The sequence below is a fragment of the Mauremys reevesii genome, linkage group 8 (assembly GCF_016161935.1).
Source record: "Mauremys reevesii isolate NIE-2019 linkage group 8, ASM1616193v1, whole genome shotgun sequence".
Taxonomy (NCBI): domain Eukaryota; kingdom Metazoa; phylum Chordata; order Testudines; family Geoemydidae; genus Mauremys; species Mauremys reevesii.
In genome coordinates this window covers 29,347,889-29,371,315 of record NC_052630.1, presented here as the reverse complement: position 1 = coordinate 29,371,315, position 23,427 = coordinate 29,347,889, and the positions used below count along the sequence as shown (strand labels likewise).

At 37.7% G+C, this 23,427-nt stretch overlaps 1 protein-coding gene across 3 annotated transcripts in view; it reads left to right on the top strand.

The window, feature by feature from the left end:
• Window positions 1-23,427, top strand: part of SLIT3 (slit guidance ligand 3) — a 781,907-nt gene that overhangs the window by 82,689 nt on the left and 675,791 nt on the right. For 2 of the 3 annotated variants that reach the window (XM_039485327.1, XM_039485326.1), the window contains exon 4: window positions 6,617-6,688. In XM_039485327.1, coding sequence (XP_039341261.1) covers window positions 6,617-6,688 — 72 coding nt within the window. Of the gene's footprint in view, window positions 1-6,616; window positions 6,689-8,479; window positions 8,599-23,427 lie in introns of those variants that run through there. The other variant, XM_039485332.1, reaches the window with a different exon arrangement.

The window sequence follows — 23,427 nt, the reverse complement described above, 5'->3', positions numbered from 1 at the left end:
TATTAATCTGCATGCAGACAATGTGTGTGCATAAAAACTTAAGGCCATGTCTACACTTACAAGCTTAGAACGGCACAGTTGTGCCGCTGTAAGATCACTCCTATAGCCGCGTTATGTCGATGGGAGAGGGTTCTCCTGTTGACATAATAGAACCAGCTCAATGAGCAACGGTAGCTATGTTGGTGGGAGAGCGTCTACCACCAACATAGTGCTGTGCACATGAGCACTTATGTAGGCAAAATTTAGTGTTGCTCAGGGGTGCGTTTTTTGCACAACGCTGAGCGACAATATTTTGTCAACATAAGTGCTTGTGTAGACATGGCCCTAGATGAATAACAGGTAACAGATCAAGTATGTAAGGACAAAATTAGAAAGGCCAGGGCACAAAATGAGATTAAATTTGCTAGAGACATAAAGGGTAACTGAAAAACATATTACAAATACATTTGAAGCAAGAGAAAGACCAAGGACAGAGTAGGCCAGTTACTCAATGGAGGGACAAAGAAGAAACAATAATAGGAAATGTGAAAATGGCAGAAGTGCTAAATGACTTTTTTGTTTGTTTTCACCAAAAAAGTTAAAAGCGATTGGATGTCAGAGTGAATGCCAGTGAAATGAGGTAGGATCAGAGGCTAAAATAGGGAAAGAACAAATTAAAAATTACTTAGACAAATTAGATGTCTTCAAGTCAGCAGGGCCTGATGAAATACATCCTAGAATACTCAAGGGCAGTTTAGATTGGACATTAGGAAAAACTTCCTAACTGGGTAATTAAGCACTGGAATAAATTATCTAGGGAGGTTGTGGAATCTCTGTCACTGGAGATTTTTAAGAGCAAGTTAGACAAACACCTGTCAGGGGTGGTCTAGATAATACTTAATCCTGCCATGAGTGCAGAGGACTGGACTAGATGACCTATTGAGGTACCTTCAGTCCTATGATTCTATGATTTAATCTATTTTGCCTTTCTGTTGACTTTTATGACAGCAGTTTTCTCAAATGTATTTGTTACGATGAACAATTCTTGGTGCTAGGTGCTTTGCAAACAGTTGTTTGCATGCAATATCCAAAATTGGAAATGTGACTTGTTCAAATGGAGTTTTCAAAGTATTTAACTCTGAAAAGCTGATCTGATCTCTGGGGGATATACTTTTTCGTGAACATTCAGCAATATTAACCTCAGTCTCGTTGTGCTGATGAGTTTTCTGTTCTGGAAACTGAGACTTTTATATTTGCAAAAACAGGGGGTATAAACTCAACTAAAGTTAATTCCTTAATATTATCTATGAATATTCATGACAAAATTTCCATAGCCATTGCCTGGTTCTAGTATACATTATAAAAGCAGTCAGGAGAATGACTTGAAATTAGACAAAGGTTTCTAACCATTAGAGGAGTGAAGTACTGGAACAGCCTTCCAAGGGGAGTAGTGGGGGCAAAAGACATATCTGGCTTCAAGACTAAGCTTGATAAGTTTATGGACGGGATGGTATAATGGGATGGCCTAATTTTGGCAATTAATTGATCTTTGATTATTAGCAGGTAAATATGCCCAATGGTGTATGATGGGATGTTAGATGGGGTGGGATCTGAGTTACTACAGATAATTCTTTCCTGGGTGCTGGCTGGTGAGTCTTGCCCACATGCTCAGGGTTTAACTGATCGCCATATTTGGGGTTGGGAAGGAATTTTCCTCCAGGGCAGATTGGCAGAGGCCCTGGAGGTTTTTCACCTTCCTCTGCAGCGTGGGGCACTGGTCACTTGCTGGAGGATTCTCTGCACTTTGAGGTTCTTAAACTACGATTTGAGGACTTCAATAACTCAAACATAGGTTAGGGGTTTGTTACAGGAGTGGGTGGGTGAGATTCTGTGGTCTGCATTGTGCAGGAGGTCAGACTAGATGACCATAATGGTCCCTTCTGACCTTAAGTCTATGAATCTATGACTAGCTTGGAATTGGCAATGGAATATGGATTCTTGCACCTCAAAAACACCATCGGGAATCAGATCAGAGGCAGTGATAACCAGCAGACAGTTGTTTCATGTTGGGTCATTACACCAATTGAATCTATTTCCCTATGTTAAGTTCTCCTCACACCTTCTATGGGCCATCTTAATTATCACTTCAAAAGTTTTTTTCCTCCTGCTAACGATAGCTCATCTCAATTGATTAGACTCTGCCTGTTGGTATGCATACTTCCACCTTTTCATGTTCTCTGTATGTATAAATATCCCCTGTCTGTGTGTTCCATTCTATGCATCCGAAGAAGTGAGCTGCAGCTCACGAAAGCTCATGCTAAAATAAATTTGTTAGTCTTTAAGGTGCCACAAGTACTCCTGTTTTTTTCCAGCAGACAGTTGTTTGCTGGAATATATAAAATGCACTGACAATCTCTTCCATTCCTAATAGATAAATGAGCGTAACATAATCGCCATTAATCAAGTACTGTTGGTAGTCTTTGAACAGAAGCTGAAAGGAATGGAGCTGCAGGATAAATTTCTTCTGATTCCTAGCAGTTGTCACTCAAAATCAGAGCTGAAGCATATCGGTGGACCAGTTTTGGGAAGGCTGTGCTTCTATTGCTCATGCTTTGACTGTTCCAGGGATAAACAGTACTCCAGTCTCTGGAGTTGCTAATCTGAGGCTTTTTGCACAAACTACATTTTTCATGTACTCTTGTACTTCCTTAAAAATCAAGTAAAATCTAGCAATGTTTTAGATAGAAGAAACATTTAAAACAAAACACCATTCATTAACCATTATCAGCAGCAATGATATATTTGAATTCACATAAATATTGAGACTGAGTTCATGAAAAAAGCTCAGTACATGGCTCAATTAGTCCCACTGTCCTCAGAAGCTAAGTATGGATCATATACTGTACCCTATTGAATGAAGTTGAGTGGAGGACTCTCCATTGAAAGCCTTCATGTTAGCTCCCAAATATTAAAGTCAGAGGAGAGAACACAGTGAGAGAGAGAGATGCAAATTGACTCTGAATTTAAAGATATTAACCATTTTAATGGCTAGTAAATATTTCAATCTGAAGGGTTGCTAACAGAATATAGACCACTGAAGCGTGGAAAAGAGAAGAAATTTGTGCAACTGTAGTTGAAATGTCAGAAGGGTGAGATTTTCAGTTTGGCTCTGAGATATAGATCCAGGTTGTTGCAACCTAGACCTAAATATGTTTTGGTTACAGTAAATTTCAGGTAGTTAAAACCCAGAAACAATTATTAAAGAAATCCCTAGTCCTGTTTAGGAGAGAATAATAGACTACTAAACAGTTTCTGGAAGGCAGGGACCTATGCAAAGTAGGAAGATTCACTATGGAAAGTTGAGGTTTCTGGGTTCTAGTCTTGTTCTGGAATTAGTAGGAGTAAAAACATACTAAATGGACATATATAGGTGGGTAGCCAAGTTACAGCAGTACATTGTGGTTTAACTTTTTGTAAATGACATATGTTCCTTAAACAGTATTGTTTCAAATGCTTGTCAATGTCAGAAAAGACTGTTCACCTTAGTTATTTGTCAGCAACAATGCACATTGGACCTGTCTGTTTTAACTTTATCATAGAATCATAGAATCTCAGGGTTGGAAGAGACCTCAGGAAGTCATCTAGGCCAACCCCCTGCTCAAAGCAGGACCAACCCCAACTTAATCATCCCAGCCAGGGCTTTAACAAGCCAGGCCTTAAAAACCTCTAAAGGATGGAGATTCCACCACCACCTCCCTAGGTAACCCATTCCAGTGCTTCACCACCCTCTTAGTCACATGTCTATGAATGATTCAGCTTTTTGCAGGCCAACGCCATTGTTTACATGTTAGTTTGAACATTCCCAGGAAAGCTCAGATGTGGATTGGCGTCTCCCAAAGTCCATTGTTAGTTAAGTACTCCCAATTACTTGAATAACCCTTTCCCGCTATGTTGACCAAATCTGTTTTATATACTTCCTACAGCAAACACTTTAAATACAAGCATAGAGCCAGTGTTCATAACTTCAGATATAAAAATGATACATGTATACAAATAGGATGAATATATTCAGTAGGTCATAACCTTTGCAAAGATATGTTGCATGGCATATCTAGCATAAAACATATTCCAGTTATGTCACATTTACACTAATAAGCATATTTCTATAGAGCATTATGGGGTGGAACATCACATTGAGTAAAAACAGATGGAAGTGAGCTGAAAGTTACCAGAGTCTTGACTACATAAAGTATCAGTCAATCAGCATATTCCAAAAACCAACTTCCTTACAGTGATGCTCTTTCCATAGAATTCTCTTTGGTAAATAGTATAATCGTTGATAAAGTTAGAATAGTGGTGTTGAAATGCTGGTCCCGGAAGTAGCACCCATGATGACAAACCTATCTAAAGGAAATTAGAAAGGTATGCGAAATGCTCTCAAAGGTATTAAGATACTTAGGTTTTCTTCTTCAGTTAACTGACATGTAATAACTAACATGGATATGTATTTGTGGTATGAAATGAGCATCATCAACGCCTTTCCACACAAAGGAACCAAAAGTGAAAATTGCACCACTGCAATGATTCGATCTCTGGGGGTGGAAGGTGAGGGCAGTTATTAACCAGTAGGTGTAAAAAGAGCAGAAGGATGAAGAAGATTGGTCCCAAAACTGGCCAGGTCAAACTACTATTAAGAAAAATGCTATGAGCTCTTGGATAGTTGCAGATAACAGCATCTCAGCTTGAAATCTGCATGAATCTTAATTTACCTACCAGATAATATATTTTAGAGTATTTTAGGTATCGTATATAAATTCTTTTAGATGTGGTCTACACAGATTTCACTTCAACTTCAGCAAAACAAGAACAACTTGATGGTTAAGTTAGTCAAAGCTAGTTAATGCTAGAAGTGACAGAAACTATCCACACCCTGTTTGGCTATGTGCTATCAAAAAATAATTGCTTTCCTTAAAGTTCATTCTGCTGGTCATTTTTAGACTTAGAATCCCCCATCTGCTGACTAAACCTGTTCTGTGGCTTTTGATAGTCTTTCATTTATTGCTGTGTTTAGTCATTAAATGCACTTTCATTTGCCTAGAAAACTAACTTGGGTGTTTGTTACTGAAATGTACCGGAAGGTGAACCAGTTTTATAACTTGTTTGCATTAGGTGTGTCCTTAATTTTGAGTGTGTCCGATCGTATGCAAATCTTCCAACCTCAATCTTGTCTGTTCTTGATATCAGGAAGAGAAGTACATATATGGTTGCCTTTTTCCATTGTTGCTGGATTTATTCATATGGTAGTCATATGAAAACTCCAGCCTTTCAGTCCCAGTGACCTTAGACCGATCCCTAAGGAAGATCTTTCAGGCCAAAATGGTGAATAAATCCAGAAAGGCATGGAATATTAAATGAAGAACTCAGCATCCAAGAAAATTAGAAGCCAGGAATTGAGGCTAAGCATCAGTATTTCTCTTAAAGAGCCCATGTGGCTTTCTCTTAAAGAGCAGAACCCTAGTAACCCCCATCATATCATGGAATCAGACTCATTACTACTGTTATAAACATTCAGGGAAGATTAGCCAAATGTTGTGTGTTGTTTTTTTAAGCTATAGAGAGACACAAAACAGAACTATTCTGTGGGAGACTGGAGCCAGATATTTAGTTTTAGCTTTGAATGTCTTTTCTGTGAGTTCAAGTCAATTGTTACATTTAAGCAACATTTACTGAGCTTGTGGATGAACAGATGTCTGTTTCTGCTGTACATTGCAGTATTTAACTTGTGTTTCTAAAGTGGGTTGCTTTGTCTACATTAAGCTGATTTCAGTTTTGAGTGATGTATAAAGATAATTTTTACTTCGGGATGATAGATACTTCTATAGTTGTTTGAGGGCTGGATGGGCAAATAAACTTTTCCCAGCTAGCAGGATGTGTTAGTGAGTTAGTGCAAAAGTTGGTCAAATGAATATATTAAAATTAACTAGAAAATAAATATTAAAACAGGTCCCCAAAAAGTTATTTTAGGAGATACTTTTAGTAAAATAGGTTGCAAGGATGCAGCAGTCCCATTAAAAGTGTGTTTTCATACTTTTCACAATAGTGCTCAGATTTCCAAAGTTAATGTTTAATGTACAGTTTTTTAAAACAAAAATTAATGTGACCATGTACAGTAGATCCAATAGGCAGTCTGGAAATAATTCCAGGATGGTTGGGATATTTAACTTATTATTGCCTACATGTTTAGAAAGAAAGATGAAAACCAGATACCTTCTGCAAATCTCTTCAAAGCACTGAAAACTCAACAGGGGAGCCATGCGATTTGTATGTTAGTAAGCATCCAATACAACTCTAACACGCAGATACACTCATACACACTTTAGCATTCTGACTTAATGTTTGCTTTCTCTATCTTATTTTTCAAGTTGCTGGCCAGGTGGTCTACACATGGCATGATGTACAGACCCTGTGTATTAATAATGTACACAAAGGCTCCTACATTCTGTACTAGCTTAATACCATGGCTTTTTACATCTTTTAATGGGAGTTACATGTGTTGTGGAAGATGGGATAGGCTCCTGAGTATGAAAATTATTCTAATGCCTTTTTTGTGTTAACTGTATTCTCTTTATTTATTTAGGCGTCTGAACAAGAATAAATTACAGGTTTTACCCGAGCTGCTTTTCCAGAACACGCTGAAGTTAACCAGATTGTAAGTACAGTTTACTTCTATTGTGTATGTGCCTTGATTCATTATGTGGATAGTGCATTTGCTGTGATATTCTGGTTAGGTCTTTAGTGACATTTAAGATACATCTAGATTTCCATAGTTTCATGAGGACATTTTACCATTATGTTATGGTAGTTATGTACTAGAAAATAAATACATACATGAAAGAAACCACTACTTTCTTTCCCTGTTTCATAGCTGATGTGGATTCAAAATAATGACTTCAGAGTCAATATACTTAAAACTTCCTGTGTAGAGTTGCAGGATTAGTGCAGAAGTGGCCACTTTTTGCTTTCAGTGTAGTAAGCTGTCCACCGAGAAATAGTCAATTTTTGTGCTATTTAAGATGGGCATGTTGGCATAAAACGGTTTGTCACGACTAGCTGTTAATTAAAGACGTGTTGTTTTAACTCAGCCAATATTCAGAGACAGTTAAGGCTGGAACAATGGCTCCTACTGTTTGAAGAATGGGGCAAATGTAATGCTTTCCATCTCCATGGACACTGAAGATGTTATTAGATGAGATTTGTAGATTGGCATTGGAGCCAACTTGCACATCAGAAGAATAACAGAGATAAGCTGGCTGGTGGTATATTTTTCTCAGTCTACTCAGTGGAGTAGAATCATATGATGATGACCATGAATGCCCTCCAGTTTTTGATGCAAGAAAGAGGAATTGATAGTTCTTTTACATGCAGAGGGTAAGGTTGTACAGATACCACCAAGATTAGAATGCAAGGTCTGAGGGAAGCAGAAGGCAAAGTGTCTTTAGAATAGTTTTCTGAAACCTGGAAAATTAACTTCTCAAACAAAATAAAACAAAACAAAACCCCAAAAGCGAATCAGAAGAGAAGTTACATGGTCAACCTCTTTTAAAGTTTGGCTATCTAGATTTATAGGAGGCTGGTTAGTAAGATTTATGATCTGGCTAGTGAAATTGTAAAGTTACTACAGGGTGAATGAAAAGTTGCTACATTGATGTGGGGTTTTGATAATTGTGTTTTAATACCTCTTTATGCAATCAAACTATCCATTTAGGCAATATAATAAATTTTCTTCCTGTGGAAATGTGAAACATATGGTGACGGTGAAGCTAAATTTGGGAACCAATTCACTATTTTAAAAAATAGACTCTTTGTCCAAGTTTTAAAGTGAAAGAATTGGGTAATGTTCAGCCAGGAGCAGTCCTGATACCATTGTGGAGACCTATTTTCACATATTAAACTCCTTCGTGTTGTCAGAATTTCATTGTGAAGAACTTTGTGTGTAACTCTTGGAGCTTCTGATCAGCAGCCTTGTTCTGGAGACACAACCTCATAAGCCATACCTGTCTTTTACTTTCAAAATCTACCTACAGTCTCTCAAGTACCACTGTGACACACCTCCTCTTGGAATATGTTAGCCTTGCCACAGCTTTTAACTGCCCTGGAAATATTCACTGAGTGGACTTTCTAGGACTGAGTGGTATTTGATTGAGTTTTCTAAGATCCTTAGTGCAAGTTTATGTAATTTCCACATGTTGAAACTGCTCTTTAGTCAAAACTGCACACTGCTATATACCTTGTTGATAGGGTAGTTGGCCTCAACCACACCCCATTTAAACCATTCTCCTAAAATGTTTGGGTTGTTTTGTTTTATAGGCAAGTGCCAGCACTCGTTAAAGTAAAATTATGCAAAGCTAATCTGTATGTAATAACATAATCTTAGTTATTTAAGAAGCAGTAGGTTTCCTCTTCCACAGGTAGCTATCACACTCTCTGTGATTATCAATAGGTTTAAAGCGGCTTCTGCAGTTCAGCATGTTGATACAGAAGTACAGTGATCATATCCCGATTTGATAATGCACACGACCTCCATCCATTATGCATTTAAATTCCTACAGCAAAACAACGGTATAGTATAATAATCTAGTTTAGTATTTCCGTAATCTCAGGTAGCAGTTATCCGCAGCATCTGTGGAAAGGCTTTAAATATGCCAGTACAAATCTCCATGTACCACTCCTATGAAGATATGCCTTACTATAAGGTGGTGCAACTAATCAAAGTGCAAGTAGTCAGGTATTTTGGTATGAAATATATTCAAAAGTATGTTCCTTTGATTATTCAGATAATCAAGCTGTTTACCGTCCTTGAAAACTAGGCTAATAGATGTACTTTTATAAAGCTTGTGGGGTAATTATCTAAGAGGTCTAGTTGAGTATGAATTTGACACTTCTATAGTGATTCGCCTCGGAATGTTTTATAAATGTTAGTGAATAAGGAGTCTCATCAGTCCAGTGAGGTATGCAGGTGTGATCCCAGGGTCTCAGTCACTGGTAGTAGTTGGGATCTATCCTCTCAAACTGTGCTTAGCCAGAAAGCAGTCTTTTCTCTTAAAGGTACAAGCATGAAATTGAAATAATGTTTAAAGTGAAACATGTACCCTAGATACAGTAACAATTTATCATTATTGCTGCTTTCAAAAGTAATAGGCCAGTTTTGCTACACGTTTCAGTGGTGCAGGAATAACCAGAGCAGCAACCTAACCATTGGGATGAATGTGGATGAAAGATTTTTTTATTATTTTTTTTTTACCCTTTTTATACTTAAGGAAACGGGACAGATAACATTGGTATCTGATTTTTGCACAACTGCTCTGAATCTACCCACAGTAAAATTCAGAGGTGCTTTTTCTTACTTTCCTGCTGTGAGCTAAATTCACTGGAGTCCAGCAAAATTAATCAATTTCACTTGCAATAGGTCTCTGGGTAAAACACTTAAATGAAGGGGGCATGGGTCTGACATTCTTTTTCAGTGGCTGGTATGAACGTACAAGAAAAGAGAACAATTAAGACAGCAAGGAAGGGGAATATCAGAAGTGAGGCAAAAGTGAAGAGGGAATAGGAGCAGGGCTGGTGTAACCACTAGGCGAACTAGGCAGCCGGCTAGGACACCAAGATTTAGGGGTGGCAAAAAGCGGTGCCCCCCATTTTTTTTACACTATTGCTGGAAAGCGAATGAATAAAGAAAAGAGAAACGTCATTGAACTTGCATTTTAACTTATCGTTCTTCTCTCGTACATTACAGCTATAGCCTACGCCAGCTCTGCATTGCGGGCACGAGCGTACTGCTACGGTACAAAGCGGCAATGACGTCATTTTTCTCATCGTGCATAGCCATTACCTGTTCTGACAGGCTGTTTAGAATGCTAAGTTTACTAGTTTTCGGAGGTTGTCGACTGAGGCTAACTATATTTGTTGAGTTGTTTCAGATCTAAGACTCTGGCAATTGCTGCTGCATCATTTTGCTAATACTTTGTGTCAGTTGTGGGTGTATGTTAAGTATTTGAGTGTATATATGTTTATCATGTGCGAATATGCATGGGTAGGTTGTTGAAATTTGTCATAATGATATTGTCAGTTGTTGTATGACGGAGTATCCACCATTCTAATTTTATAAATTTTATTAATAACAGTAATTGGATATTCTAACAGTAGAATAAAATGTAGTAGATTTTTATATGAAAGAATGAAGGAAGGAGGTATACATGAAGAATGCCACATTATGCAGTATTCATTTTTGAAAGTTTATAATAAGCAATGCTCCAGGGGGAGAGGGAGCGGGGAGGGGGAAGGGGGGTGCAAGGTGGAAGTTTCACCTAGGGTGCAAAATATCCTTGCACCGGCCCTGATAGGAGTAAGAGTGACAAGACTTCAATGGAGCTCAGACAAAATGAGAAGAAAATAAAGGAAGATGGAAGAAAAAGGGAAAGATGATAATACTGGTTCAGTTTTCTATTTATCTTTTTAGTTATGCACAGTACTCAAACATGTACTGTGTGGGCTGCCACAGTTTGACACAGGTTAGCCCACTGGACTACCAAATCACTTTGCTCATCCTCTTAGTAGAAGTTAGAACATAGACAACCTGCTAGATTTGTGACCAAGTAAGTTACTAGTTCAGCTCACCATAATCAATCCATGCCTGTAACTCTAACTTACATAACAGTAGGGCTAAGATGTCTGTAGCATATAAGGTTGCAGAGCTTCTGTTTAAATATACAAACCACACACATTCATGAAAGCCCAATCATTGTGTATCAGCTGCTTATTTCAAACACACACAGACACAAAGCAGGTTTTTGGACCCTAAGAAAAAGTATGACAAGCCATCCAACTCAACTTTACCAAAAAAATACAAAAAAACCAGCCGGGTGATAACTCCATGAGAGTTGGCAATTTGATCTTATTTATTAAGACTGGTGTTGGTAGCAACTGCGATTGATGGCGGGTGTCACAAGATGGTCCAATCTGGTGAACACTTGGGCATACCTCTTATAACCCTGGGTAGTTCGACAGATACTTGAAAGTGTTTGTTTTCAGAATTGGTCACAGAGGTTGTAAAATTTTTGTTCCACAAATCATGACTGCCTGGAACTGTTCCTGTGTGAGTTGAAATGTTGCCTGTTAGTTTCCTGTAGGACTAAAGTTGTGTGTGTTTATATTTTTTTATTTCAGCAGAACCTCTTCTTATTTTGTTTGAGCTATAGGAAACTTAGAGGGCAGAGGGAAGTGAAAATTCTTTCCAGTGTTGATATGCATATTAAAGACTGCATATTAAAGCAAACATGTCTGAAGTAGCAGACTTCAGAGCTGGAACAGATGCATACCTCTGCCATACCCTTTACTTTGCTTGGCTTGGTGGGAGAAAACTGGTGATGATTTTAAAAGTTCATTCACCATGTGTTGGGATGCATATTGGCAAACCAGAAGCTGTTTACCTGCAGTAATCAATAACCTCATCCTTCAGAGGAGCTGAGAAATAATACCAGGACTTGAGAACTATTACTCCTTCCTTTCTGGCCATTTTTTTTCTATTAACTCATGCATATTTAGACAGACCTTACCGGCTATTATGGACTAATTGTAGGAAAGCAGTTACATCAATGAATTTAACACTTGCAACTGCTTTTAAAAAATAGTGTTTCTGCTAAATACTTGGACCCTTACATTTCTTCCTCCGAAATAAAGGAAGTATGGGCACCTTTTTTTTTATATACAAATGATGACAATAAAGCCTGAATAAATGCCTTGTCTGTGGCCCCTCCTTTACTGCAGATGACAGATGAAATATCTAATAATCTGGTGCTTTCTTCTAGCTCTACAATTCTCAGATTGGAAAGAATGTAATTAACACTTATCTCAAACCACATTTCACCTCTAAAAAATCAAAGGTCATTAAACTTCAGCTCCAGGGAAATTTCAGGTTACTTTTCAAGCTGGGCTCTATGCTTCATTACCAATCAGATGCTTGCAACTTTTCGTAAGTTTAATAAGATGTACTTATTTTTTTTAGTGAAAGATAGAGTACACAGCTTTCCAGTTAGTCTAAGAGAGGTCTTTCCCAGTCTTTAAAACAGCTTTAGTGCTATGTGAAGACTATTTAAAAATAAATAACCTTTCCCCACTAATTCTTTTATGGTGTTATAAAACTTCAGAGGCAAATAACATTTGAGCTTTGATCTAAAGACAAGATTCATTTTGGATCCTAGAAATCTGTAAGATATTTTTGGTTTTTGAGAGCTTCTTTTTACTGTTGACCTTAGCCTGATGTAATCATGTGCTGACTGAACACTCTCAGCTCCCATTGACTTCAGCTGGAGTTTGGGGTACTAGCACTTCTGAAAATCAGACCTAATATATGTAGCCCACAAGTAGGCAGTACCTGATGTTGTGTTTGCTGGGCCCCCGTTTCCATGTGATGTTGCTTACTTTCTGTAAGAATATTCATGCACAGTGAAATACCTGTTTCAACACACATTATACATTTAGTCATTTTTGATGTGATGAGCAGAATTTTTTGGTCAAGAAGTTACACATTTTGATCAGCACGACAGATTTAGCTTTGTCTTGTACACATAGATATTCTGTAATACTTTGTTAATTTCAATTAATATTTAGTTAGCTATTCTTATTTCTCCTCCAGCTTTACTGGTGAAATATTCATTCTCAATCTATAGTTGTTTACCATTCTTTCCAGATCCAGCATATTTCTTGGATTAATGTTTGTATTCAACAGGAAGAGTTCAAGTCTAAAACGTGAAACTTAAATTCAGTGAAAAAAGCTATTTCATGTATGTATATAAAATTTTAAGTGATTTTCAATTACTTATTGCATGGAAGGAAGAGCTTTAGACTCTTCTTATTTAGATCCCTCCTCATCTGAGGTGATGAGCATTGTTTAATGTGCAAACTTGCTTTGGTTACTTTTTTCCCCCAAATATTAGTTAATAATTAAAACATTGCACACAATTTTTCTTCTGTCCTGTGCTAGAAGCTATATCATGAAGTGGTGTCTTCTTCCTCTTCTAGATCATTGTCTCAACGAATCTCACTGTGCAGTTCTCCTTGAGTTGCTTTTCATCTATTTTTAGACAGTAAAACCATCAGGTAAAGGAACTTGGCTTGCTATTTACCTTGAAACGCCGTGCTCAGTCTTGGCACTAATAAGTAATTAATGTAAAATGAAGAACCAGTCATTAGCTGATAAGCTTTCTAAAATGAGCAGGTAGTCCTAGATGCCCTCTACAAGGTGCAACGGTAGAGAACAAACTATGATTTTACAGTACCTCAGAATTAGAATATGCTTGTAATTTTTATGATTTTTTCACAGGCTTCTTTGTCACATCTGGTTGACATTACCACAGGAATATATAGAGGAATAAACTTTCAAGTGGAATGTGAAACATCCCACAAAATGAGTTTCTCATAGACTGGTGCATAAACCATATGGAGCCTTTTGCTTTGGAAGGTGGGGCTTTGGAACTTATGGATTTAATATTTGCTTTATCTTAGAAGATAAGAGTTTTAAGGTAATGCTCATGATAAATGGTCCCATGATCAGCTGCACAGGTGTGCATAATTGTCATTCTTCTGTTGTCTTGATTGCCTAGGTCTTAATCTAAACCTTGTATCCCAACTAATTTCATATCTAACATAAATACCTTTATTGGAATCACTGTTAAAGTTAATGGTCAAATTCCTTGGATCGGTGCATAGGTATGTAGGGGGAGGACACCTTACTAAATCCAGAAGTCAAAGTAATTGAGGTGGCAACCAGACAAATCCAGAGGTTGAGCCTATCAGTAGTTAACAAATGGATAACAAAAATAATGTTAAACTTAAAAATATGTTGCAAACTGAGGTGTGCATATGCAAAAAACAAACACAAAAGCCTATTTAACAACTAGAAAAACAAGCTTTAATTTGTAATTATATTGATTTTTTTTAACATGAGAAGTCAGAACCTAAATTCCATCAGTTTTTAAAAAAGCCTTTTTTGTGGGTTGCATGTAAGAGGATAGTTTCTACATTCAGTATGCATTGGTGACTTCTGGAGATGGTCATGGGACTTACGTTTTTGTACGAAGAACACAACATAAACATATTCAATTGTGTAGCATTTTAAATGACCAAGGCCAACCCAAAGCACTTCTCTGGAAGTAATATGCCTTAGAAGAAAATTATTTTTAAAAAGCTAACCTGAATGAGATCGAATGATTATTTAGACTTCTGAATTCACAATTGATTGCTAACAGAGTGTCTGTTAGGTTCTGTCACCCATAGTAGCTTGTCAGTTCACAAAGCCAGCGAGGTTCTGAAAAATGGATGAACCAGATTAGATAAAATTGAGAAGGTCTGGAATATATGAAGACAGCAGATTGAGTGTAGTGTAGACATGCCCCAAGGCTGTTGGCAAACACCCATCGCTGGCCTGAGTCAGCTGATGGGCTTGCAGGGTTCAGTCTGCAGGGCTAATAAATTGCAGTGTAGACATTTGGGCTTGGGCTGGAGCCTGGGCTCAGGGACTCTGCGAAGGGAGAGGGTTCCAAAACCCAGATTTTAGCCTGAGTCCAAATGTCACTGCAACTTTATAGCCCCACAGCCTGAGCCCTGTGAGCCTGAATCAGCTGACCTGGGCCAGCCACTGGTGTGTTATTACAGTGTAGACATAACCTTAAAATACAGAGATCTTGAAATTTTAAAATGCAGCCTGGTAGCAGAGAGATTTTATAATTGTGAAATACATTGGTCCAGACAAAACTTATTAAAATCAAAGGGTTGTAAAGCATTGCAAGTAATCGAGCACCAACATTTTGTCATTTCCACTTGTAAATTGTACTTGTGGAGAGAGAAGACATGCAGGTAAATCACATCAGTTGGAAAATTTAATACTGTAAATCCAGTTCCTTTGTGTTTGAAAAGAGAGACCAGATCTAATTTTAATACAAAAAGTTGTCAGATACTAATGGGTAGAGGTTACTGAATATAACATCATATAGTCTGTAACATGCTCCAAATATTTTTAGCTAAAGGGAATTTGCCAACCAAGTTGGTCTGTGGGGTGAACACTTCAATTTCTTAGTAAAATCATTAGAACGGTTTGTAGGTAATAATTCACAATAATTGGTGAAATAAAGCAGGTAAGAACTTTTTGTAACAGTAATTAATAAAACCATTGATCTGAGAATACTATTCTCATATCTATGGTTAATAAGGCCTTAGTTTTTTCTGAATGGGACACCTGTTTTGCTGTTGCCTAGGAATGTGTGTATTGAATGTAGTATATCTAGTAAATTCAGTTTATTTGCATTGCAGCAGGCTACAATATCCATTTTGGGCTGTGAAAGTCCTCTCTCAGTATAAGAAAATAGGTTTTGTTCAGAATATATGTGCTGTTTCCTTTCCTGTTGAATCAAGGCCTTAGAGCTTCAGTCATTAACATCATATGTTAGTTACAAGGCGTATTGTCCTTTCTCCTTCCTCCCCCGCAACAAGCAAGCCGCTCCAACTGTAAATCACCCAACTGTAAACTAATGCATTCCATTGAGGTTTCACTGTGGTAGCAATAATAGTTGGTACTTATATTATGCTTTCCATTCGACGAGCACCATACAAACATTAATTAGCCCCCAAAATAGATGTGAAGGCGGGAGAAGAGCACTATCTCCATTTTTTTTGTAGAGGGGGAAGAAAACAGAAGATGAATATTGGACTAAGACACACAGTTAATTGCAAAAATGAAATTAGAGCCTGTGCTCAATCCACTAGACCATGCTGTTCCTCTGTGTTATTATGTGGAAGGGGTGAGAGAAATTAAACTGGCACCAATCCCACCCAAGAAATGATGCTTTTATAACAGTGAAGGGAACCTTACAGCCTTCATTCACTTATACTAATTTATTCCAGCTTTGGTTGTAATTCAGATCGGTGTTAGTATTTATCTTGTTGATATTTATCATTAAAAGTGATGACAGTGTTTAATAATACAATCATTTTTCTTTCATACAAATTGTAAAGTGAGAACTTGCCAAGAATATAATAGATTATTCCAGTGTGGGGAAAACTGACTTCACCTTCCAATCAAAATTCCCCAGTGTTCTGAATGCTGTTCAGAATGCCCTTCAACAAATGATGTTGTGGAAGCCAGGATGATAGATGGCTGGGAACTGTTTGACTATTATGTATGAATTTAACACCTCTTTAAATAAAAAAGTCTTCAGAGCTTTGCAAACATTAAATACAATTTGTAACAGGTCTGTGAAGCTTTTATAAAAGGGAAAGAGACAGAAGTTTAACTGAAAATTCTCCCATCCAAAAGAAATGTCTGCTTTTTTATTATGGGGTTGTTTGCTTACTCTGTATAAAGTTATTAGCAAATGGAAACAATAGCCTCTAAGATTATAAATTGAGTTTGTGCGCTGTATTACAGATCTCCTCTATTAAGTGTCTAGTCTAGGATGAGGTAAGCAGCACATTAATGCTAGCTAATACAGGCATAATGCATAGCAGGGTATAAAAAGACTTGAACAAGTGAGCATATGTGATTAGACTTGTTAATATGTCAAGGAAAAACTGAGAAGCTTGGATTTCTTTTTGACCTTCCTTAACCTCCATTTTCTCTACTTTTCCTTGTCCGCACATAAAAATTAGACCTAAACATATAGTAAGTATTTTCTGAAGACCTTTCAGAAATACTCTTTTTGGAGTGTTCCTAGTCTTGAGCCTGCAAAAGGCATGCACTGCTACATTAAAAGGACCCGAAAATAAGAGTTGATAATGGAAATGGTGATAAAGCCTGATGATTGTGATCACAAATGTGTGATCTGTTGGGGGTCCAGAAACTTCAGCAAAATCATGTTGATGAATTTACAACAGGTACTTAGAAGGTCAAGCCGACTGTTTAACTGTCATAGTCTGACTTTTTATTGAATGTATATGTTTTAATCTTCAGAATTTATTTTCCTTCTGGTGAACTTGGTTGTGTATCCAGTGTGAAGATCTAAGTGTGTTATCCATTCATTATTCTTAGATAAATAATTTTCAACAGCATTAACTGGATTTACACTCTGTTTATTGAATGGACGGTGTATCACGCAAAGGTGTGAAAACTGGAGTTAGCGTCCAGATTCAATGTGCCAAATTCTTCACAGGTGCACTTTAAGGCAGAAATTTGGCCCAGTGGGTGAGCTTCTTTTGGTAGGAGTCCACATAAGTGCAATGTGGATTGGATTTTGCCTATGGCTGATACAGTACCCGATGGGTTAACTGTAGCCAGGATACTTCTGAGGACATTTATGGATTACCAAAAATTGACTTTAAAAGAGACAATATCTAGAACTACAGCCCTTAAGTTCCCAATTCCACCTTCATACTTATGAAACTTTAAGAATGAAATCATTTCTGACCTAATCCGGAGGCTTTTAGCTAATGAGCATCAGGAGAAGCTGTGTTCAGAAGAAGCAACCAGTTCATAAATTCTCTTAATGTCCTCATTTCTTTCTCACTAGATAGAGAGTAGATAGAAAAATAGAGATCTCACTCTTAACTTAAAGCTCCTATATCATTTCATGTTAGAGCCCGGCCTTTACAATTCAGCTGTTCAATAAGCTTGAATTTCTGGGCATTACCATGACAAAATAGTATGGGCCATAATGGAGTGTTGCTATGGTATTTTCCAGATCCAGTAATTGTAGTTTTAGTGTGTACAGATCACAGCAGCTCTGTTCAGAAGACAGTAAATAATTACAATAAATGTTTGCTGGTCTCTAGGGAGCACTTCTGGTTTGAAAAGATGTTCGTTAGGTCAAAGGCACATATTGGAGATTGCTGGGTGACATCTATTCTGTTTATCAAGCTGGAGCCATTTTATTGCTTGCTTTTTTTGCTCTAGTGGTAAATAGCGTATTTAGCAATATTATGTCTGGAAATGAAGTGACCTTAACTGCAGAGTCTAATTGTGACTCTGTTCACTGTTCTTCCCCAGTGCAGGCAGAGGGCTCAGTTTATTTAATTTAATTATGAATGATTCATATTTTCTGCACCCGTTAGTAGAAAATGAAAAAGGCAGAGTCAGAAAATAAGTAATTGATTCTCCATCCTAGATTCCAGTCTCTCACTTGTGTGAAGTTAGTTATTTAAAACTACTTTGTGCAGATGTCTTGGTTTCCTGAATGGTAGAGGTAGAGGGAATCTGTGGAGAGGGTGGTACTTTGAGACCTTGCTTGTGGTTTCAAGGGCCATGTGTCATGTAAGGGGTGTCTATTGTTAGGTTCTCTACTGATTGGGTCATCCAACTGTGTAAACATTGAAGGCCGTTTGTGGCAAAGGACTGTTCATTTCCAGAAGAAATATCTCACACCAATAAATGATGCTAGACAGCACTTTGTTGATGTAAGTCAAGAGTGTTCTTCCATTCTTCCATTACAGCTGCAAAACAGGACTTTTGTAGGTTCATTATTTTTGAATACAATAAAATATTCACACTGGTTTTCAGAGAGGCAGCATGTAAACATTGAAGGCCGTTTGTGGCAAAGGACTGTTCATTTCCAGAAGAAATATCTCACACCAATAAATGATGCTAGACAGCACTTTGTTGATGTAAGTCAAGAGTGTTCTTCCATTCTTCCATTACAGCTGCAAAACAGGTCTTTTGTAGGTTCGTTATTTTTGAATACAATAAAATATTCACACTGGTTTTCAGAGAGGCAGCATGTTTTTTGGGTTGGCGTTTGGTATTGGGGTCCAATATTAGTAATCCTAATATATGATTGACTCGCTCTATAGCTTTGGGCATATTACTCTGTCTCTTGGTTTTCCCATATGTAAAAAAGGATAGCGTAGATATATTCAAATTCTCAAAACACTCTAGTATGATAGTATACAGTGCCAGGTCATATCTGTATGGCTTCAAATAAGAGAGGTTGCTTTCTTATTATCCTCAGTTTAAGCAGAAATTTCTCAGTTAAAAACATCAGAGCCCCTAACTAATGTGCTGGACAACTAGCCCTGCTGTTGAAGGACTGCAGGCTAAGTAGGCTTACTTAGGGTGGTGGGTTTTTTTGTTTTGTTTTTTGTTTTTGCACTTTAGTCTCTCAACTTGGGTGGCTCTCCTTCAGATCCTGTGGTATAAATGGCCAAATGCCAAAAAACTCAATGCTCAATAACTCTCCTCCCACTTATACATCAACTCCCATCAAGTTATTCCTATCCCCGAAATGTAGATACATACAAACTGCTTGGAAAATGCTGTGCCTGGCCTGGATCAACAAATTTAGGCTGTTTGCACCAAGATTGAGGAGTTGTGGATGCTGATTAGAAAATAATCTGGCAGAAGTATTCTTTGCTGTAAATTTGACTACATTCTAAATAATGGCATATGAATGTACTTTTGAGGAGATAAAGTATAAAGGCTAAATAGTGCAATGCAGTACACACTCTTCATCTCTATTTGCAATGTGTACATTCACTCTTGCAGAATAAGCAAAGAATGTAAACCTTTTCACTTCGGTCTTATATGCAAAGCTGACATTCAGAATTCTTAATTTTCCAAATGTTTTACACAAACTCTAGGAAGGCTTCCAAAACGAAAAATAACATCATAGAGTTCTATGCAGTGTTCAAACATGAACTAAACTAAAATAATGGACTCCTGGGACTTCAGTGCAGGTGTATCCGTGCACCCATATGGACCCCCAGTGAAGTCAGTGCACTTCCACATGGGCACAAAGGTCTGCTCACTCAGAACCCATTGTAGGATTTTGGTCCTCTAACCTCTCAACTGGTAATTTTCAGAAATATATACATTTAAAATACACTGATACTTAAAAGAAAAAAAGGCTATTATTTGATACGTTACTTGTTATTACATGATGTTGAAAACAAACACTATGTCCAGATCATCTCAGTTGAGATTGAAGTGGCTAATTTTGCTGAGGTAATATGATGGTTGGGTCGCTAAATCTGTGAAGAATCACTTGCTTAAAATATAGAATCTTTCACATCAGTAAAAAGTGAGAGAGAAAAGTGGCATCTTTATAAACAGATCTAATTAGCTAGGCTTAGGATACTAAGATTCTTCTTGACAGTCTTTAAAGAGCAAAAACAGTAGAACTGATGTTGAACAAACGTAGGATTAATGGAAATTAGAGTTATGTAAAATCTGCAAATAAAGTATGTGTTGACTGGATGTATCAGTGGAGAACTAACTAGCAGGCTTCACAGAAATGACAGGTACTATCAACATTCTAGAGCTAAGTATTAAAAGAGAAACTTTACCAACTGCTAAGAAAGGCAAACAACTGTGCCTCTTAATCAAGTGGTTGTGGATTATGGGCCTTTTGTAGCAGGTCAGCTTCCACTAATAGACAGAAATTAATATCATGGAGTGGATTATGGTGTAATTTGTTTTACACTGTTTGCATATTCTTATATACAACATGTTTAATTTATGCTTAAACCAACCAAGGTAGACCCAGCCATACACAGGTCATGTTCAGCAGCCATCAAGAAAAAGCTGTTTTCACCACTATTGCTCTGTCTCATACGGTCCTCTCAAATAAAGCTTCCCGTCTTGGCTGACATATCACACTCCAGTCTGGAAACAGAGCAGTAACAGCAGCAGATTTATCACATTGCTCTCTGCTGACCTATTATTGCTCAGCAGATTCATCATGCTATTTTATAAAACAAAGAGGAAAAACTAAGTGTGTCAGCCAGTCATGCAGCTTGTTTCCAGTTCTGAATTCCTTCTCACTAGCAGCTTTAGCTTGGGACTAGAGGTTAGTGAGTCAACCAGGCCACTCAATGAAAATGTTAGGCAATGGTTTAGCACCTAAATGGCTAAAGAGTGTGTATTGTGGCCCAGATTACTGTTTAGGATGTTTATATTTAATTTGGAAAACTAATTTCAGCGTTCAGTTACAGAATCGACACCAGTATTTTCTTAAATTGCTCTTTTGTATCTTATTTTGGCTGCTTTACTTACAAGAAGATTTACATATCTTCATGTCATTTTCCGATGAAAAGACGTAGATCTCTCATTTGTAACTCAACAATACCAAACTCATTGGAACAAGATCTCGAGAGAGGTGGTGTCATTCTGTTTCTCTATTGTACACATTTATTGGCTGGCTACCTAAAACCAATTAGCAAGCCTCAATTTAGAGTACTAAATTGATATGCTAATTAAGGTAGTTTTCTAACTGTAAGCCATGATTACCTATCTCAACATGGGAAATGTCACTGACAGTGCCTTTTTTTAGATATAATTTGATGACTATTTGTTGGAAAGCACTTCATTAGGCAGGTTTTATATTGCGTTTCATACTAGATAACTGAAAAGATAAAATAACAAGGTTAACAAAAAAAATCTGTGGTGCATATTTATGGGGGCTGGTTTACTTGATTTTAGTATAAATTACTTCTGCTTAAAGCTTTCAGTTCATTCCAGTGATACACGAATAGCTTGAAGGATCCCAAATTCTCCGCATGTGATGAGACAACTAATATGCCACAATTAATACATGACAGAAGCATCTGTCACACTGTCTGGAGTGGCTCACGACTGTGAGTTGCCTACCTCAGGGCAGACTGTCAGAAAACAAGGCAGACATCCCAAACTGGTGGTGTTTTCTATTATTAGATTTCACCAAATGAGTAACAAATGTGAAGTCCTGGATCACTATAACAGTCTTACCGTGGAGTCACAGACAGTCCCCTTAGACTCTCCAGTCTATCTTGCCACCCAGATAAACTGGACTTTGTGATAAAATGGTTCCTTACACCAAAAATCACATCACATTTAGGTTGCTTCCAGTCCCAAGAGACCAGTCACTTGCCCCAGATCAATGGGCACCCTAGATCTTACACCCAAGGCAACACTGGTAGCCAATTCTATAGTAAACTAATTAAAGGTTTATTAGCTAAGAAAAGGAAATGAGAGGTATTGAGAGGTTAAAGCAGGTAAAATATATGCACAGGTGAGTCAGTTTGTAATTCTAAATGGTGGCAGTGAAGTAATAAACTGCTAGTTTCCCAAAAGTCTTTTCTAGGTACCCAGATTGTCTCTGGGGATCTCCACTTTGCATCTGGTACATTTCCCTGTAAGAGTCCTCAAAGAGTTCAGAGATACAGGCTCTTTCCTTGAATCCATACTTATAGCTTCTTCTCACAGAAAACAAGCTGACAGTGTCACTACTCACGTGGGCTTTTCCTTTGATGATGGATAGTGAGGAATGCAATTTGAGTGTTTGACCTGTGACCATCACACACAAAAGGGCCGCCCGGAGGGGGGAGGGGGGGCGCGCAAATGGGGCAATTTGCCCCAGGCCCTGCAGGGGCTCCCACGAGAATATAATATTCTATAGTTTTGCAACTTTTTTTTTATGGAAGGGCCCCCCAAAATTGCTTTGCCCCAGGCCCCCCTGAATCCTCTGGGTGGCCCTGACACACAATGACTACTTGCTTTGAAAATAGCTCTTTTCTGAAATTAGCTCTTCTGTGTTGAAGTTCTTCATTTGCATTCCACGTGGCTTCTTTCTCATTTGTTGGATTATTTAGTTATGGGGTAGAAACAATGTAAATGTTTGCTACTACATTATAATGGGATACAGATATGTGGAGACAATTCAAGTAACAACCCACTTGTTTTTATGATGTTCAAACACAAAATACAGTCATATACATTTAACAGTCACTTTGATCTATACTAATACACAAGTGAATTGGCCTGTGGATCTGGCATGAGCTGGCACCTGTTCTGCTAGTGTCACAGCATCCTCCATTTATTTTAGCAAAAAACTACTTGGGAGAAGGGGCAAAGCCATTTTACCTAATAGCCGCCTGTGGGTGGCATTGTAATTGCTACCACAGTTATGTAAAACAAATTGTCAGGCACATTAATCCTATGCTTTCCCCTCTAAACATATGCAGACTATGTCACAAACCACTTTTTAAGCTTTTCTTATGTAAAGACAAAATTTGGTTTTTAAAAAATTGTGGAAATGCTGTTGGTTGTGTGGCTAGGGATTTTGCTTGAATTTGATACCAGATCCCGCATCTCTTGTTGAACTGGCACCAATGGGAGCACAATGCACTCAGCTCCTGGTGACAGCATCACATGGCAGTAATTAGCTCCAAAGGGATTTATTTCTAGAATTCAGCAGAAAGGTAGGTTGAACTGCCATGACGGGAGAAGGTTGCAGAACTGTGGGTGGAGAAGAGGGACCCCTAGGAAGGACGCTACTATTAAAAATAAGTTTGTTAAAAATGAACATGAACCACAGATAAGACTCCAAGATCTGAGATGCTGCTAGTTCTCCTGTGTGATTTTCAGTTGTACTGTGGCACGGTTCCATACCAAGTCATATATATTTCAGAAAACGTAACATTAATATTAACATC